A 20,409-nucleotide genomic window follows, 5' to 3' on the forward strand; every position below is an offset into this window, starting at 1 on the left:
AAAAAAAAAAAAAAAAAATGCTGCATCTGGTTTTGAGTGGTCTGATTAATTTGAGGATGAAATTACTCCTACGGCAGTAAGTATTTATTTAGAGTGTTCTCCTTTCCCTATCAAAGCCTGAGGTTTGATTTCTTTATACATATATTTGGATCATCGTCATCCTTCATGCTGAAATGAGACAGCAAAGATCTCAGTCACCCCAGTGTATTTTTAGTATCCAAGTACAGGCACTTGATTATTGTTTTCTGTTGAGGCTGTCACATGTTCCAGTAATTGCCAATAAAAGAGAAAAGCGCTTTTTGTACATATAGTACCGAATAGGTTTGTCTACAGTGGCCAAAAATAGAGTTTTCCTTCCATGTTATTTTACACATCCTACTCCTGCCCTGCTTCCCAAAATAGACATATAAGACTAGATTTATTGGATTTTCGTGACTTATACAGAAGTACATATGTCATTTTAGTGTATCTAGGATAAAGATTTTCTTCCTAGAGTAAAAGCTTCTGAAACTATGCAAATAAAGTTATGTTATTTATTATAGCATTAACTTGAGATACATTCTTCTGAATAGTTCAGCCTGTGTTTGGGATTTAACTTTCTTTTGCCCCCATGTGTATACAAATAAATACGCCTAAAGTTTCTTGAGGAATGGGATATTTACCTAGTTTTAATTTACCTTCCTTCTGAATATTTATTAAATACAATGATGAAAAGAGTAGCTTTAGGGCTTCCCTGGTGGCGCAGTGGTTGAGAATCCGCCTGCCGATGCAGGGGACGCGGGTTCGCGCCCCGGTCCGGGAAGATCCCACATGCCGCGGAGCGGCTGGGCCCGTGAGCCATGGCCGCGGAGCCTGCGCATCCAGAGCCTGTGCTCCGTGACGGGAGAGGCCACAGCAGTGAGAGGCCCGCGTACCACACACACACACAAAAAGAGTAGCTTTACAGTGAGAAGTCCAGCAGATCCCATCTTAATCAAGTGATCAAAGTTAACACGAGTAACTCCCAGACTGAAGTCCTGTGCCGCTTGATGGGAAGCAATGAGAAGAACACGACCTCAATCTGGGATGTTCTGGAACCCTCCTACACTGTTGGTGGGAAGTAAGTTGGTACAGCCACTATGGAAAACAGTATGGAGGTTCCTCAAAAAACTAAAAATAGAGCTACCATATGATCCAGCAATCCCACTCATGGGCACATATGCAGAGAAAACTCTAATTTGAAAAGATCCATGCACCCCAATGTTCATAGCAGCACTATTTACAACAGCCAAGACATGGAAGCAACCTAAGTGTCCACTGACAGACGAATGGATAAAGAAGATGTGGTACATATATACAATGGAATGCTACTCAGCCATTAAAAAGAATGAAATAATGCCATTTGCAGCAACATGGACGGGCCTAGAGTTTACCATACTAAGTGAAGTAAGTCAGGCAGAAAAACAAATATCATATGATATCACTTATATGTGGAATCTAACATATGATACAGATGAACTTTACAAAACACAGACAGACTCATAGACATAGAGAACAGACTCATGGTTACCAAAGGGGAAGGAGGGTAGCGGAGGCATAAATTAGGAGTTTGGGACTAGCAGATACAAACTACTATATATAAAATAGGTAAACAGCAAGGACCTACCATATAGCACGAGGGAACTATATTAAATATCTCGCGATAAACTATATAAAATATTATTGGGACATTTGAAACAATTTAAATGAAACCTGAGAATTTGATGATAGTCATCTGTTAGTATTAATTTCCCGATTTCGGTGGTTTCTTGTACTTATGTAGGTTATGTGCTTGTTTGTAGGAAATACTGACGTATTCAGGAATGAAGGGGCGTAGGGTCAACTCTCAAAAGGTTCAGGAAAAATAAAAGTTTCTCATATTGTATTTGCAACTTTTCTGAACCTCGTGATTGTTTACAATAAATTCACTGAGGGCATGCATTTTAATCCACGAATCAGTGGAGACAGAGGTACAGTGTCTGATTGTTTGGCCTCTTCTCAAGGCTGGCAATCTACAACCACAAAATTCTCTCCCATGTGTTTAGAGATCATAAAGTATTCCTGGTGCTTCCTGCAAGTGGGAGGTAGGGTGAGTCCAAGGTGAATGCAGGCCCTTCCTCGGGATAGCACAGTGGTGTGTGAACATGAGAACAAAACAAAACAAAACAAGCGCTGACTTGTCCGCCCGATGGCCAGGCTGAGCTCTGCACGGAGCTGGCTGTGCCGTACCATGCTTTGTAATTGATGATGTAGGTTCTCCAAGGCCGCTCAGGTGCCTTGACTGTGCTTCTGGGCAGATATCGTGGTCATGTTTCTTGACTATATCTGAAGGCAAAATGTGAGCGGCATATGTACTGGAGAAGAAACACAAATGGAAGTACAAAAAGAAAAAAAAAATTAGTGGATTCTATTTTGTTTCCTTCCAGTCAGTCTCATGAGTGAATGACGGCATTCAGACATTTTGTCGGGATGTAGTTTTGTAAGCTGAAGAGTCGCGTCTATCTTTCACTTCTGTGCTTTGTCCCTCCCCCAGGGGGATATCCGTAATCCCATTTTTTCCAGCAAGCTTGCCCTCATGGCTGGTGGGGCACCAGTTTTATCTCTTGTTAAGGCTGTCATTTTATGGCAAACGCTTAGTAATGCTTCACTCTGGGGTAGAAAAGAAATTGGCCTTTTCAGCCACGAAAGTCTTCAAATGATGGCACTCTCAGTCAGCTTGTCTCGGAAGCTTCAGTCAGAGGCCTCTTCTAGAAAGGCTGCATTTCCTTTGTTTCCTCTGTGCTTGCAGCAGGGCAGGGCTGGGACGGGAGGGTGGCGGGGTGGACACGGAGGCCCCAGGACGTAGAATTCAACTCTTAGGGTTGTGCAAGGGCAGGGTGGGCGCCTTCTTAAATGTGTCGTAGGCACCTCACTGCCTCGTCCTGGTCCTGGTCCTGCAGCCTGGCCGACGACCATCTGGGTTCATCTCTCTTTTGTGTGTCAAGAAGCAGCCAGGAGATGCCAATGCTCGGAATTTTTCCCACCATGCTCCCCGATATCATAACCTCTTTTGACAAGTAGCATTTCCAGGGTATAGTGGGTGACAGTTTCATCACATTTTTGCCATCACACGAGATACCAAGTTTCCAGCCACATACCCAAAGCTCTGTTTTCTCTACTCGGCCAAGGCCTCGTTTTGGTTGTTTCTTGTAGCATCCTACTTCCAGGTAAGAAATTCTGTATCATTGAGGAATTTTATACAGCTGTCAGTGACAGAAGCCTCCACACAGTGCCTCAAATGAATTTGCTTTTCTCTTGCAATGAGAAACCTGGAGGTAGGCAGCCCAGGGCTGGCGTGGTGACTTCCTGAGACCCATGATCCTTCTGTCTTCCCACTGAACCATCCTTAGCATTGCTTGTCGCCTTGTGTTCACAATATGGCTGCCCCTTCTCCAGCATTGCATCTGCATTCCGGTCAGAGAGAAGACAATGGGCAAAAGGTGCCTGCCAGAGGAGTCTACCTCTGTAGTAAGTAGGTTTCTCACAAGCGCAGCCAGGAGCTCATGCTTCTGTCCCCTTGGTCACTGTTGTGTCCTCCAGCAACGCTGTCTGCAAGGGAAGCTGAAATCTCATTGTTACTGTTTTTTAAATTTTGTTCTCCTTTACTTTTATTTTATTTACTTTTAGCTAAGCACATTGCCATCCCCAACAAGTTTGCTTATTATGGGGACAATAGCCACTGGGCAGGTAGTCTTGTCACAGCTCTGCTTGGCTTCTTTTGCAAACATGTCACTTCACATGACAGGGAAATAGCCATCTAGGTGGCCTTTAGCAGGCTCCAACTTGCACTACTGCCTCGTCATCCCCACTACAGAAAGGAACGTTTTTGCTTTCACTTCCTGAGTGTCAGCCTCAGGGAGCACTCTGGGTCCTCGGGGGTGGCACATCCATCCCTGTGGTCGGAGGGACACGAGCCACACTTGTCATCTCTGCCTTACACAGGGGGAGGGGTGGTTTCCCCGAGGATGGGACAATGAGAGATGAAAACAGGTGACAATATTGCTGCCCTTAATTGAGAGAGATCTGATCAGTTAATATATATTGACAAAGACAAAAGAAGAGGACTGCAGGTGGAAAGGAAACCATATTTGAGGCAGGAACGTGAGTAGGGTGTACATTGTTCTATAAGGATTGGGAGCCTCGCTGACTACAGAAGACCAGGAGCCAAGGATGAAACAGGGAGGGGCCGAGGGGCTGAGAAGCATTTCCGTTCCGTTCCGTGAGGTTGTTTAGGCTCTTCCGCCTACAGAGGTGACATGATCCATTGACAAAATACCCCTCCAGCTTACTCCTCTGTCCCACTTGGGGTTTGCTGTTTCTTTTTATGTTTAATATCATTTTTTTAAACATCTTTATTGGAGTATAATTGCTTTACAATGTTGTGTTAGTTTCTGCTGTATAACAAAGTGAATCAGCTATACATATACATATGTCCCCATATCCCCTCCCTCTTGCGTCTCCCTCCCTATCCCACCCCTCTAGGTGGTCACAAAGCACCCAGCTGATCTCCCTGTGCTATGCAGCTGCTTCCCACTAGCTATCTATTTTACATTTGGTAGTGTGTATATGTCCTTGCCACTTTCTCACTTCGTCCCAGCTTATGCTTCCCCCTCCCCGTGTCCTCAAGTCCATTCTCTACATCTGCGTCTTTATTCCTGTCCTGCCCCTAGGTTCATCAGTACTGTTTTTTTAGATTCCATATATGTGCGTTAGCATATGGTGTTTGTTTTTCTCTTTCTTTTTTAAAAAAATTTATTTATTTATTTTTGGCTGCTTTGGGTCTTCGTTGCTGCACGCAGACTTTCTCTAGTTGCTGCGTGCAGGGGCTACTCTTCGTTGTGGTGTGCGGGCTTCTCATTGCGGTGGCTTCTCTTGTTGTGGAGCATGGGCTCTAGGTGGGTGGGCTTCAGTAGTTGTGGCATGTGGGCTCAGTAGTTGTGGCTCGCGGGCTCTACAGCGCAGGCTCAGTAGTTGTGGCACACGGGCTTAGTTGCTCCGTGGCATGTGAGATCTTCCCGGACCAGGGCTCGAACCCGTGTCCCCTGCATTGGCAAGTGGATTCTCAACCACTGTGCCACCAGGGAAGCCCGTGTTTTTCTCTCTCTGACTTACTTCACTCTGTATGACAGACTCTAGGTCCATCCATCTCCCCACTCACTTTTTTTTTTTTTGTGGTACGCGGGCCTCTCACTGTTGTGGCCTCTCCCGTTGTGGAGCACAGGCTCTGGACACGCAGGCTCACGGCCATGGCTCACAGGCCCAGCCGCTCCGCGGCATGTGGGATCCTCCCAGAAAGGGGCACGAACCCATGTCCCCTGCATCGGCAGGCGGACTCTCAACCACTGTGCCACCAAGGAAGCCCCCCCACTCATTTTTGACATACATTAGTTAGCCTTAGGTTCAGCTGAGACAGAAAATCTCAAATGATCGTTACTTATAGTTGCTTAAAATAGACATGATCTTTTCTCTCACATAAAAGCCCAGGTGGGCAGCCCAGGGCTGGCATGATGCCTCATGGTTTCAGGGACCCGAGCTGCTGCTACCTTGCTTCTTTACATGTGGCTTCAACCTCCTGGCCTGTGGAAACTTGATCCAGGCGGCAGGATGGAGGCAAGGATGAAGTGTAAGGTACTGTGCATGCTGTCCCTTAAGGAGGGGTCCCAGAAGCTGCCCAGTGACACTTCCCCTTAAAGCCCTTTGCCCAGGTCTGTCACATGACCACATCTAGCTTCAAGGAGGCCAAGAAATGTATTCTGAGGGGCCCAGCTGCAAGCTGTATTCTGTGGGTGGACAGGAGATTGGATATTGGGAGGCACAGCCTCTTGTTAGCCGCTCTGTCTGAAGGTCAGTGTAGGCATCCCCCAGCCGTGGCTCCCAGGGGACCTGGGTGGCATGAATCTGTACTTGTTCCTCCCAGCAGCCCATGGGAAACCCATGTCCCGTGCATCGGCAGGCGGACTCTCAACCACTGTGCCACCAAGGAAGCCCCCCCACTCATTTTTGACATACATTAGTTAGCCTTAGGTTCAGCTGAGACAGAAAATCTCAAATGATCGTTACTTATAGTTGCTTAAAATAGACATGATCTTTTCTCTCACATAAAAGCCCAGGTGGGCAGCCCAGGGCTGGCATGATGCCTCATGGTTTCAGGGACCCGAGCTGCTGCTACCTTGCTTCTTTACATGTGGCTTCAACCTCCTGGCCTGTGGAAACTTGATCCAGGCGGCAGGATGGAGGCAAGGATGAAGTGTAAGGTACTGTGCATGCTGTCCCTTAAGGAGGGGTCCCAGAAGCTGCCCAGTGACACTTCCCCTTAAAGCCCTTTGCCCAGGTCTGTCACATGACCACATCTAGCTTCAAGGAGGCCAAGAAATGTATTCTGAGGGGCCCAGCTGCAAGCTGTATTCTGTGGGTGGACAGGAGATTGGATATTGGGAGGCACAGCCTCTTGTTAGCCGCTCTGTCTGAAGGTCAGTGTAGGCATCCCCCAGCCGTGGCTCCCAGGGGACCTGGGTGGCATGAATCTGTACTTGTTCCTCCCAGCAGCCCATGGGCGTTTCCTACAAGGGCGGATCGTACCTCTGAAAACAGCCTGGGGAGTGTCAGTAGCAGCTTTTACAGGGTTATAAAGCAAAGCTCTTCTCCACAGAACAACGTAGAATCCTGACAGCACAGGAAGTTTTGCATCCCACTCCTGGACATATATCTGGACAAAACCAAAGTTTGAAAAGATCCATGCACCCCTATGTTCATAGCAGCAATATTCACAATAGCCAAGACATGGAAACAACCTAAATGTCCAGATGAATGGATAAAGAAGATGTGGTACATATATATAATGGAATATTACTCAGCCATAAAAAAGAATGAAATAATGCCATTTGCAGCAACATGGATGGACCTAGGGATTATCATACTAAGTGAAGTCGGTCAGATAAGGAAAGACAAATACCATATGATATCACTTATATGTGGAATCTAAAATATGACACAAATGGACATATCTGCAAAACAGAAACAGACTCACAGACATAGAGAACAGACTTGTGGTTGCCAAGGGGGAGGGGGGATGGGGGAGGGAAGGATTGGGAGTTTGAGGTGAGCAGATGCAAACTATTATATAGAGAATGGATAAACCACACGGTCCTACTGTATAGCACAGGGAACTATGTTTTGTGATAAACCATAATGGAAAAGAATATGAAAAAGAAGGTATATATGTGTGTGTGTATATATATATATATATATATATATATATATATATATATATATATGGAAACCATTTTGCTGTCTAGCAGAAATTAACACAACTTATAAATCATCTGTACTTCAATAAAATAAAAAAAGAAGTTTCACTCATTTTTAGCTGAGATAGAGAAGAGTAGTAGAAAGTTTTCCCATGGAAGTCACCTAACGGAATTCTCCAAGGAGACACCATAGCGTCAAACTGCGTAGGTTGAAATTTTTTAGAAGGATTCAGAGTTCTTGGATCTCAAATCTCTGCCCTTTCTCCCGCGCGTAGGACTTGCACAGCACAGCGTTGCCTCCTGTGACCCACAGAGGCACATTTCGTTTGACCTGAGACCTCTTATTTGATGCTACATCTTTCTTTCCTCTGGACATTTCTTTTTGGTCTAGAAAAGAAAGCTTAAGAAAACTCCAAGAGTTGGAAATAGCAGCGTTCACATGATCCTTTCACGTAATGAAGGCTACCTGTCTCGAATATGCTCTATAAAAGATCATTCCATCTTTTTCCTGCGGCTTTACTGGACAGAGCTAGTTGTTTGAAAGGCTTCTGTTCTACTGAGGAGAAATCAGACTTGAGGAGTGTATTTCATCCTCACGGAACGAATACATCTCACTCTCCGTAAAGAAAATACAGGTGTGTGTTACTGCCTGATGCGTCGGGTAATAGGAATCACAGGGATCTCTTGCATTTGGGGAGTGTGTTAGGGCTTCCAAGATGCTTCATGTAATACTGTGGGCTCCAGATAGGATAATGTAGTTAAGAATCACATAGGCAGGCGTTTTTATAATGAGGAAAATTCAAGTTAAGAGCTCTGTTTGCTTTCCTGAGGTTACGCAGGGACGAGCATGTCTCCTCTTCCTGTGTCTTTCTCCTCTGGTTGCTGCAAAGCCAGGGGAAGCCAGGATGGGTCAGGAGTAGGGCTGGGAGACGGCGGGATGGGGCTTGGGGAGCACAGTGGCAGACCTCAGAGAGACGAGCCATTTGGGAGGGACAATTTTCCTCTACCTTTCTAGGTTCTTCTGGCTGGCTTAATAATTAAATTGACTCGAGACAGATTAACAGGAGGAAAAACAAATTTACTTACATACAGGGGCTCCATGAGAATATGAGGACAGTCAGGCAACGGAGGCTGTGCTATTCTGAGCTAAGGGGACGGGGGGATGTCGGGGAAGACAGTTCACAGGAAGACGGAAAAGCACGTGTTTGTTAAACAGATGTTTGCTGGGCCGAAAGAAACAATGGGACACAGAGAGGAACTTTAACGAACAGGCTCCGTGGTTTGTGACCACCTAGAGGGGTGGGAGGGAGGGAGACGCAAGAGGGAAGAGATATGGAAACATATGCATATGTATAACTGATTCACTTTGTTATAAAGCAGAAACTAGCACACCATTGTAAAGCAATCATACTCCAATAAAGATGTTGAAAACAAACAAACAGGCTTTGCTAGATTCCTCCCTGTCTCCCACCTAATTCATACTATACTGATGGATGTGAACGCTCCCTTCCTGGGACAGGTCAGCTATCCAAATTCTTTTAGTCAGTGAGGGGGAGGTTAAAATTTCTGCCTTAGTCTTTTGGGCCTTGACTGTTTTCAGTTCCAAGTAATCCTCATACCAGAGTGGCACATTTGGGGATGGCCAATTTTGCACCCCTACAGAGCCTATCCTTCACCCTTCCTGCATGGTTATGAAAAATAGGGTATTTGCTTTCCAGACACAGATTTTCACCTCTTCTTGATGAATTAGGGTTAATATTATGAATACTAAATATTATGAATACTAATTATTAGTTAAGTAGTATTCTTTGACTGTTCATATGATCACACTTTCTTTCTTTCTTTTTTTTTTTTTTTGCGGTACGCGGGCCTCTCACTGTTTTGGCCTCTCCCGTTGCGGAGCACAGGCTCCGGACGTGCAGCCTTAGCAGCCATGGCTCACGGGCCCAGCCGCTCCGCGGCATGTGGGATCTTCCCGGACCGGGACACGAACCCGTGTCCCCTGCATCGGCAGGCGGACTCCCAACCACTGCACCACCGGGGAAGCCCTGACTGATTTTCTTGATGGATCATCTGTGTAATGTATACACAGTTCAGTGACACTGATCTTGTTTTGTTGTTAAGACAGCTTTGACAATAAGCCTCTCCTTTGTCTTTGATTCTTAATTCAGCATTAATAAAACATCCATTTCTGTTATCATCCGTAGCAGTGAGAAATGTGTTTCAGACTTTGCTGTGCTGCTGTTCTCAAGTTCTTGGTGGATTTTCTTTTCTTGTTTTGCTTAAAAGGTTTAGCGAGTGAATGGAAGGTCACATGGGGACAGCTAAGCTTCTCCCTGGCTTGCCACTGGGGTGTGTTTGTCACAGTGGCCAAAGTGCATGTCTACTGCGGGGATTAGTTAATCCATCCTTAGCTAATTTCCTATTTTTTGTTTTTGTGGCTGAAGTGCCTTACCAGGCATATTGCTGTTGAGACTGGATATAAAGACCTTTTCTGATTAGTTCTTTTTTTTTTTTTTTTTTTTTTTTGCGGTACGCAGGCCTCTCACTGCTGTGGCCTCTCCTGTTGCGGAGCACAGGCTCCGGACTCGCAGGCTCAGCGGCCATGGCCCACGGGCCCAGCCGCTCCGCGGCATGTGGGATCTTCCTGGACCGGGGCACAAACCTGTGTCCCCTGCATCGGCAGGCGGACTCTCAACCACTGCGCCACCAGGGAAGCCCTCTGATTAGTTCTTAATCTTAATTGGAATGAGTCAAAATGAGTCCTGTCAGGATGTCTGTTTTTGGCTGTGAGTAATAGCTATTGCGGTCTCTCTCACAAACTGAATTTTGCGTATAAAAATAACGTGAGAAGTGTTTAAAAACAATTTTTAGGTGTCCTTTCATACAACTAGGATTTGTGTACTTTTATTTTCCTGTGGGAACCTATTGTTTGTGATCAGTGGCTGAAGTTTAGATTTCCAGGCCCCAGGCAACATCTTGTGAGGGTTTCCCTGCATCCCTCTGGAGCAGGGATTCTCAACCTTGGTACTGTCGACGTTTTGGACCATATAACTCTTGTTATAGAGGCTGTCCAGTGAGCACATTGAAGGATGTGTAGCAGCATCTCTGGCCTCTGCCTATTAGATGTCAATAGTGCCCCCTCCCCAGTCGTGACAATCAAAAATGTCTCCAGACTTTGCCAAATGTCCCTTGGGCTTAGGGCTGCTGGAATTAGCAAATAAAAACACAGGACACCCAGTTAGATTTGGGTTTCAGATAAACTGTAAACATTTTTTTTATTGTGGTTAAATATACACAGCATAAAAATGACCATTTAAACCGTTTTTAAGTATAAAGTTCAGTGGCATTAAGTACATTCCTTTGTTGTGCAGCCTTTACCACCATCCATCTCCAGAACTCTTTTCATTGTCCCAAACTGAAATTCTATCCCTAGTAAACACTAACTCCCTCTCCCTTCCTCTTAGAGCCCCTCCCCCGACCAGCCCCTGGCAACCACCGTTCTACTTTCTGTCTCTATGGATTTGACTAGTCTAGGTACCTCATGTAAGTGGAATCGTATGGTATTTGTCCTTTAGCATTTGTCTTATTTCCCTTAGCAGAATGTCGTCAAGCTTCATTCATACTGTAGCATGCATCAGAATTTCCTTTCTTTTTAAGCCTGAATAGTATTCCAACGTACAACTGTACCACAGTTTATTTATCCATTCATCTGTTGATGGACATTTGGGTTGCTTCCACATTTCAGCTAGTGTGAATAGTCCGCTATGAACATTAGTGCTTATGAATGATTTCTTAGTAAAGTATGTCCCACACAATTTCAGAATATACTTATATGTTAAAGATATGCCTTGTTTATCTGATACTCAAATTAACTGGGCATCTGGGCATCATCAAGCTGTTGTATTTGATTTCATCCGGTCAGTAATCCTACTGAATGGAGAACCATGGCCCTAGGCGCTGCCCTCCTTCCTTGGCCCTGGCTCGGGGCTGCAAGGACAGCTGTCATCCCTGAGATCGTCACATGTGACTTGCAGGTAAAATCTGGGAGATTCCAAGACCCCCCAGCCCAGAGAAGCTCATGCAGAGCAATGTGGACACCATTAACATCTACTTCCCTTGAACTTCGTGAATCAACAGCAATTTGCTCTCAATTTGGGAAAAGTGATGGAGGTATCGACCTACTGTTTTCGCTCTGTTTTGCACCCACGGTGGTTCTGGTAAATTAACGTGTATGAAGGTGACTGTAGAGAAATAGTATCATGATCAGATTGTTCAAAAAGTCAACTTAAAGAAACAAGGTGGGATCCTCACTGGCTACTTGTCTCCATTTCGAATCGTTTCTCTTTTTCCATTTTGCTTTTTCGACCACCCAGAGAAGCCACTTAATAGGTTATTTCTACCTGGTTGAGGACAGTCACGTGTGGCCGTCTAGAGCATTGCCTCCGAGGCACAGGGACTTGGGTGAATCCTGGCTCTGCACCGCCAGCCTCGGTTTCCTCATCAGGATAAAAAAATGACATGAATGCCTTCCTCAGTGGGGTCCCCAGGAGGGTAAAGGAGGTCATTCGGATACAGCTCGGGCTGTGGGAATACCGGGTACATGTAGGTGCTCAGCTCGACTCAGCTTTGAGCTGGGGTGAGGTTTTGGTGGCAGAAAGGTAGCAGTAATTGCTAACATTTATTAAGTGCTCACTGTGTACCAGCCTAAAGTCTTTGCATGGATTGTTGCTTTTGATCCCGTGAGGATCATTGAGCCCGTGAGGTTTGGACCATTATAATCCCCTTTCACAGACAGAGAACTGGGGCACGGACAAGTTTACTTTACCGGAAGTGAGTGGTGGAGCTGGGGTTGGCCTTGGGGCATCCTGATTCCAGACTGAATAGTCATCCTAACCACTGAGCTACACTGCTGTCTACACGGGGAGTGGAAATGATGCATGTGGGGACCACCGAGGCGGGAGGTCCCTCCCTTCAGGCTCCAGGAGAGGTGCCTTTGCAGCCCCTCAAGCCCAGCCCCAGGAAGGATGCTCCTTCTAGAACACCTTTCGTGTTTCCAACCTACTCAGAACCTCTCGCCCTCCTCCCCCCGGCCCCGACCTGGCAACATATCACGGCAGTCAGGACTCAAGCCACCAATCCCCAGCTTGAGAAAATGCGATACTGATTTTTCACAAAAACCAAAATGGTTTTAATTTTCCTACACTGACTCAAATAGGAAGTCAGGCAGTTACCACATAGCTCTCCTGCAGGTGGGAAACCATGGCCTTGGGCTCCCGGGGCTCAGCACTCTTGCTCTCCTAAGGACCCTGCTTCCCAACCCACCCACTCACCAGGTGTTCCAAGGTGTCGACAGCTTAAACTTTTGATGGGAAATGTGGCCTTTCTTTCTTCTGTGATGTTTTGGGGCCTGGGAAGGAACCTTCCCTCACTGACTGCTGCGGGCAGACCTCACCTCACCTGGGCTGGTTTTTCTTCACTGGAAAACTTTACACCCACATGCACACTTTCAGACGCACCTGTGGGGTGCATGTACAGGCTACTTCTAAGGGTTTCTGCTCAAGAAAGCATGGCTGCTGGGTGTGGATTTGGTCCACGTGTGTTACATCATGCAGGAAGGGTGTCAGCATTTAGCTCGGTGGCTTTTGAGATCCTCCTATGACGACCTTACATAGGGCGTCAGATGGTGAGAACCAGAGCCTCCTGAGACCCAGAAGCAAGAATTCTGCTCTGAACAGCTTCGTCTTCTGGCTGGAGCACTGTTTTTCACAAGAGGAGGCCTGGCGGGGGCTTAGGGGTATGTGTTTGGTTTCTGAAGTCATAAAACCGTGCACTCATTTGGGTTCATTGGACAAGTCCTGCTGTGTCCCTTTATTTGTTCTTTCCTGTATTACGGGCTTAAGGGTGGCTTGTTTCAATGTCTCTTTATTTTCCCTGAAAGCTCAGTAACGATTTAATGACAGAATTTAAGGAGCTTGTTATATAAATACAGGTAAAGGGAAAAAGATGAACGTTTTCCCCCAGTGAGTAAGGGTGACGATCAATCCAAGGAAAGCAGCAGAAGAAAGGGCCAAGGAAAGGCCTGTCCCCCTCACTGTCCCCCCGCACTGGGGGGACAGCCCACGCCTGTGCCCCCGGAGCCTCCAGGCTGAGCACACACAGCTGCACCTGCAAGGGAGGCTGTGAGTCTGTTCACGTGTTGGAACCGGGAAGGAAGGGGACCACATTTGAGCACCAGAGTTACCTACGGGGCAAAGCTATTCTCCTGGAAAATCTAATGAAACACTTTCAGTGTGATGTTCAGCAGACAGCGTGTGGGGCGGGTGTGACTACATCTGCGTGGGCGACATGAGGATAACGGGCCACATGAATGATGCAGAAGAGGAAGAGGGGCGATCCTGGGAACCCTAATTCTCCTTAGAGAGACGCGTGGTATTCCCCGGCCAAGCAGAAGAGGGAAGCAGCTGCTCTGTTGACACAATGGAAGGACGCTTGCAACTTTTTTTTTTTTTTTTTTTTTTTTAATGATTCTCTTGTTGCCCTGTGTCAGTCAGCTCAGCATTTGTCTGTCTTACGGACAAGGTGAAGTTGGGATGGCCTCATATATGGCAAGATAATTCTGGGGGCAGCTTGAGGTTCAACCTGATGGTGCTACGGAGGGACTTGAGAACTTGTCTGGAAACTTTGCCTGTCCCCCTGCATTCTTCCCACGGGAGACTGCTCTGGCCTCTGGTCTTTATCTAAAATGTGGGTGATAATAGGATTAGCAACTCCGTGGTGAAGTTGTACACCCAGGAAAATCTTTAGAAACAGCAGAGCCGTGTGGAGCGGGCAAGGCTTCCGTCATAGTCCAGAATTCCTGGTACTGGGCTGTTCAAGCTGCAGCCGATTGGCTGCTGTCAGGGATCATAGCAGAGAATTTCACAGTCATGGAGGAGGGGACAAGATGACCTCAGAGATTTCCTCCAGCAGTGAGATAACACATACAAAGTCCCCCTTATTATACCTGTAATGGGGTGAATTGTGTTCCCCTGCAAAAAAGATATGTCCAAGTTCTAACCTTTGGTACCCGTGAATGTGAATTTACTTGGAAATAGGGTCTTTGAAGAGATAATTAATTTTAGCTTCTTGAGATGGAATTATCCTGGAGTTCGGGTGGGCCCTGAATCCAACAACTGGTCCTTTTTCAAAAGAAAGGAGAGGGCAGTTTGAGGCACAGAGACCACAGAGGGGAAAGCCATGTGGAGGTGAAGGCGTCTGCAACCAAGGATGCCGAGGGTTGGTGGCCACCACCAGGGACTGGGAGAGAGACCTGGGACTGATTCTCCCCAGAGGCTCTGGAAGGAACCAACCCCATCACACCATGATCTTGGACCTCTGGTTGGTGGAACTGTGAGACAATAAATTTCTGTTATTTTCAGCCACCCAGTTTGTGGTACGTTGTTACAGCCGCTTCAGGAAACGAATTCAACACCTGACTCATAATAAGCACCCCATGAATGCTAGCTACGAAGACTGCCGCTATGGTGACTGTTAGCCCCAGGAGGACGAGGTGTTCTTGCAGAGAATTAGTTATTCCACTTCCAAGAACCTTCCGGGCCCCAGAATGTTGTTGTCAGCTGACCTACTGAAAGTAAAAGCTCTTCGACTTTTATTTCTTCTTTGTGGATAGACTTCAGAGAACAGGGTGCTTGTTTAGGAATAATCAATAGAATTATTATTGGTATTAATCAATAGAATGTTGCTACAATCCAAACCCATATCAAAAGTAGGTTTATATAAAAAGCACTAGTGTGTTATCTCCATGAAGTATAGAATATAAAGTTCAGGGTAGTAAAAGTCCGAATGCCAGATCCAGTGTTACAACGTCAGTTATGAAGGGGAGAGAGCTCTTCCTGGATGACCGTCTTACCTACACATTCCAACAGCCGTCTATCCTCCTGGCCCAGGACAGCTGGATCTGGGGATTTAGCTGTTGCGACTTTTATAAACTTGGTGATCGGTGTCAGGCTTTCACATCTGTACCTGACCCAGTTTCAGTGGCTGCCTTTGAGTCTGAATGTCAAGAGATCAGGCTGAAGGAGAGCTGGGGGAGGGCAGGTAATAACACTTTTACACACAGCAGGAGGAAAGCCAAGGGGAACAAAGAGAGAGGAAGCTCCTTGGATTGAAAGACAGGGGCAGAGATTTATCTTCCACCAAATCTAAGGACTGAGAGCCTGGATGGAGAGAGGGTTCAAATGTGAATTCAACTCTCATGCTCCCTTCGTGACCTCCTTTAAGAAAAGCTGGCTTTGAAAAATGAGACTTTCCCAAGGGGTATGATACATTGTCTTTATCACTTCATGTACGTTTCTCAGAAATCCATTGGTTTCCTGGAATTTTTACTTAGAATTCCAGATAGTCCAGCAATAGTGTTTTAAGTACCATGGTTTTCACCCACACCGTGGATGGCACATGTGTTTGCTGCAGAGTGTTTCTGTAGCCCAATCATAAAGCCTTTGGGAACCGTGATAGCACCAGGGATTGTCCTTCCAACTCAACACTGTCTAACTGCAAAGAGAATCCCCTTTTCTCTGAGACAAAGGATGGGAAGCCTCAGCGTTCGCATTCCCTGTCTGGATTTCCACCCTATTGCAGCTGGGTCACAGGATCTCCACTGATAGCCCATTATTGGCCTATAATTCCAAGACCAATGTTGCTGCAAAGCATGAGGCATATATGCACACTTCGAGATTAGGAACACTGAGACAGGATCATCGGGTTATTGATTTATTTTCTACTTATTTATTTTTATTGAAGTAGAGGTGATTTACAGTGTTGCATTAGTTTCAGGTGTACCACACAGTGGTTCCATATTTGTATAGCTTATACTCCACCTGAAGTTATTACAAAATGGTGCCTGTGTTTCTCTGTGCTGTATCCTTGTTGCTTATCTATTTTATACATAGTAGTTTGTATCCCCTCCCCCATCTTGTCCCTCCCCACTTCCCTCTCCCCACTGGTAACCAGTGGAGAGTTTGTTCTCCGCATCTGAGTCTGTTTTGTTATATACGTTTGTTTGTTTTGTTTTTTAGATTTCACATATAAGTGATAACACAGAGTATTTGTCTTTCTCTGTCTGACTTATTTCACTCAGCATAAAACTCTCTAGGTCCATTCAAGTCGTTGCATTCTTTGTTATGGCTGAGCAGTATTCCATTATATATATATATGGACTCTCTATATAGAATATGTATATATATATATATATGCGTAACTCATCTTCTTCACCGTTTCTCTATTGATGGACCCTTAGGTTGCTTCCATATCCTGGCTGTTGTAAATAATGCTGCTATGAACATCGGAGTGGCATGTGGAGATGCCCTCTGCTTGCTTTCTGCCCGGGTGTCCTCGGTGGGAAGGCCGTGCCCTCTTGTGCTTGCACCGTGCGAGCCGTCCACGGAGCCACGCTATTGTTCTCGCCATCCTTCCTCTCCTTCTCGCCTCCCCAACTCCTGACAAAATATGGAAATCCTGTCCCCAAGTAGTCGTGATCACAATACACCATCACACAGCCAAAGGAATGTATTTTTAACCCGGAGACTTCGAAGATGGCTTAAATCATTCCTGCTGTCGTCTATTAGTCTGCTGCCGGCTTGTTATTTTTCCCAGGAGTAATAAGCCTTGCAGCCCCGCTGCCCAGAGCACATGGCCGGCTCCGGGCACAGATGGGACGGCTCATCCAAGTGCAGGTCATCGGCCTACTCGGAACAGCCAAGGGAAGGTGCTCAGGACCCGCCAGCAGATGCTTCTTGCAGACTGTTTGCAGTGGATCTGGGTCAGGAAGCCCAGTGTGGCTCAGGAGTTCAGGGGGGCAGAAGAGGGGCTTTTGGTGGCTTTAAAAATCAGATGGGAAGAAAGAAACACATGCAGGGGAAGCCTGGTTTGCTCTGGAGGCTGCGAGAGGAAGGTGCTTTGAAAGAGGGCATTCCAGATTTTCTTTTTCCTTGAGGGGCAACTACTCCTGACTTTCCTCAGGTCTTGTATTTCAGGGGCATTTGATGGGGGCGTGGCAGGGGCAGTGGCTGCTCAAACCTGACTGCAGTATGGGTCTCAGTGGCAGAGGGGTCCGTGGAGCCAGCCACAGGCTGTGGACCTCCAGCCTGGAGTGAGAGGTCACCCAAAACCTCTGGGACCCGTTACAAGGCAGGGGATTTGAGATCAAGCAGGCACTCACTATCAACATCACTGGAAAAAAAAGAAAAAAGTTAAATGGGGAATTTCAGAAAACAAATTGAGAAAATGTTCCCGTTAACATTTTCCTTTGGGTTTTGAACTGGAAGGACCTCAGAGAGCGGGTATTTTAACCCTTGCAACTTACAAATCAGGCATGTGAGGTCACACAAGTTTAGTGGCAGCCTCAGAGGCTCAAGTTCACAGGGAGCCCGTGGCCATGTGTGGATCTTGTGGCTGCTGGTCCAGTGTTCTTTTCACCCAGCATCCCTCTAAGTGATTTGCACGTTAAACAGGTTGAGTCTTCACCGTAATGGTGTGAGGTTGCTGCCGTTCTCTTGATCCACTGTCGACCAGAGTCCCATGGCTGGGAAGTGACAGTGGGATTCCAGCTGGGTGGTGGGCCCTGGGAGCTGTGCCCTGGTCACTACCCCACGTGGCCCGCTCAGCCTTTTGGTGGCTGGTCTGAGATCCTAACCACCACTTATAACATACCATCCCTGGGGAAACATGTGTTCTAGGTCCTAAGAGAGAAAGGACCCATCAGCACAGATGGGCACCAGGGGACCCGGGAACTCAGGGCTGTTGCTTGCTGCAGCCGTTGGGCAGAAAGAAAGCAGAATGATGTCGTAGGAAGCGCTGATGGCTTGGGGACTGAGTGGAGATTGCCAGCCTGATGCAAGTCTAGTTTCAGGAGCCCGCAGGTGAGCAGAGGTCTGGATGGAGGCCCAGAAACCACTCAGATTTACTGTCACTTCCCCAGATGCTGCTTGAGTAGCCAGCATTGCGCTTCCTGTATCTCACCTGACAAACTCAAGGTGGGGCAGGTTGCTTCCCTTTGGGTCCTTCTGCTTTTGGTCTACTTCTGAATATCGATTCCCAAACTAGACTATGCTTCAGAGACCCACTTTGGCTGAGTCCTGGGGTCATGTTCTATCCTGGGAGGAATCCCAGGAGATTGAGTTCACTCTCAGTTGCCCAGAGTGGAGCCAGACCACCCCTGCCCTCTTTAAGGTGGTCCTGATTTCCTGGTGGTCCCCTGCATGAAAGAAGCCAGAAGCAGCCTGGACTCAAGATGTTCAGAGCCCCCGTTAGGAATCACGCTAATCTCAGACAGAGGAGTGTTCAACTCTGCACAGCTCCTCCTGTTATTATGCATTTGTAGGCATGTGGATCTACAGAAGGTGCCTTAGGGACTTGCTTATGACGTAGTGACCAGGAGAGGGTTCACTTACAAACCTTTGACCTGACTCAGCAGTTCCCAGCAGGGTCCATAAATGTTTGTTGATTCATTGAGTGACTGAATGAACCAAAGTAGGCTGAGAAGTGTTTCCAGAGCAATAGGAAGTCTGCACTGTTCTGAGACACAATTAATCTACTTGCTATATAGCTCAGTTTCAGCATTGACCTGTGTATTGCTGCTGCCTGTGGGGAGCCAGACTGTTTGTACCATGTGATTATAGCTCGGCACTGACACCTAGTGGCAGTGTCCTTAATTGCAAGCAAAGTGCCTGTTAAATCAGTGGCAGTGTCAAAGCATGGTATTCCTGAGAATGGTGCCCTTGGAGTTATGCAGAGTGGTAGCCCTACCTAGGAAGATGTAACCTTGCAAAATAATCTACCAACATGACCGTGAGTTTCTTGTCTTCTCTTAGGGGTGCATAATTAGGACCATCTGATTAAATGGTCTGAATTAAATTTCTGATTCTGACAGTAACCTAACACACAGGAATAATTTTTCTCATTTTACATGTTAAGAAGTGAATGTAAGGTTTGGTAACATGCCTGAGCCCATGGAAGGGGCTGGGTTTGGATCACATTTTGCCTATGCTCTTTCTCTGAGCCTCAGTGGCACCACCCAACTCCAGGGGCACCATCCACACTAGAGGTCATGTGCACAGTACTTCTGGAGTTGTGCAAATTGCAGCTGTCCTCTTTCTACCTCACCCCTCTGCCCCTTCAGGAGCCGATTTCTTAAGTCTGTTCAGTATTCTAGGTTCAATGAGTGACTGAGGCTATGAAATAATCCTAAAATTCATAATAATATATCTTATACTAGATGTATTTAATATTTATCTAGTATTAATATACTATAATTAAAATTTTCTATTTTTCTTGCAACCTGTGAAAAATCATATCATGCCTCTGATTCTCAACCCTGGAGAGCTCCAATCAAGTTGTGAAGCTCCTTTACAAATTAAGCCCATTTATACTCATGTTAGAAAAACCCAGTGTAATGATATGTGAAATGGAGGCTATCTAATGTCCCTGGGCCACCTGCTGATGGGCACTTTCATGATGACGACAGTGAAATTGATGATAATGACAATAGCGGGAGATGATAAAAGTTAACAGTTACTGAGTACCCATTATTTCCTTGACTCCTTACAGCCACTTTATGAGGGAAGTACAAGTATTGACCGGATTTTCAGAGGAGCTGACGTGCTTGCCCAAGTTGACTGAGCTGATAAGTGTCAGAACTAACTCAGGTTAGCCTGAGTGCAAGGCCTTACTCTTAACAACTTATACTGTACAGTCTCTCAATTATAAGAAGAGCTTCAGACTCTTGCTTTGAAAGCAAAAACAAGTAAGTGCTATAATAATGAGCCTAAAAATGACCCTGCACAAAATAAATTATCCAGCCATCTGCCACCTCTAAAGCAATTCTGGGTAAAGCGTCTGTCCTTTTGATTATGAAGCATCAGCTACATCTTCTTAAAGCATTTATTCTTGTCCCTAGTTTTGCGATATTTCATGGTATCTGAATTTGTGAATTTCTGGAAAAAAATACTCCAAGCTCATTTTAACCTGGCTTCTTTCAAAATGAAATATATTTCATTAAGTATATCTATGGGTGCTGTAGACCGAATGTTTGTGTCCCCCCCCAAAT

The 20,409-nt window shown here is 46.2% G+C and overlaps 1 protein-coding gene across 4 annotated transcripts in view; it reads left to right on the forward strand.

Moving 5' to 3' along the window:
• Positions 1 to 20,409, forward strand: part of DISC1 (DISC1 scaffold protein) — a 344,403-nt gene that overhangs the window by 228,363 nt on the left and 95,631 nt on the right. Inside the window, exon 10 of one of the 4 annotated variants that reach the window (XM_024765627.1) lies at positions 7,580 to 8,030. The exons of the other annotated variants lie outside the window; for them this stretch is intronic. Within the exon in view, the coding sequence (XP_024621395.1) occupies positions 7,580 to 7,653 (74 nt within the window). The 3' untranslated portion in view covers positions 7,654 to 8,030. Of the gene's footprint in view, positions 1 to 7,579; positions 8,031 to 20,409 lie in introns of those variants that run through there. 4 annotated transcript variants of the gene reach the window in all.

Source organism: Neophocaena asiaeorientalis, unplaced genomic scaffold, assembly GCF_003031525.2.
Source record: "Neophocaena asiaeorientalis asiaeorientalis breed wild unplaced genomic scaffold, Neophocaena_asiaeorientalis_V1.1 scaffold369, whole genome shotgun sequence".
Lineage (NCBI taxonomy): Eukaryota > Metazoa > Chordata > Mammalia > Artiodactyla > Phocoenidae > Neophocaena > Neophocaena asiaeorientalis.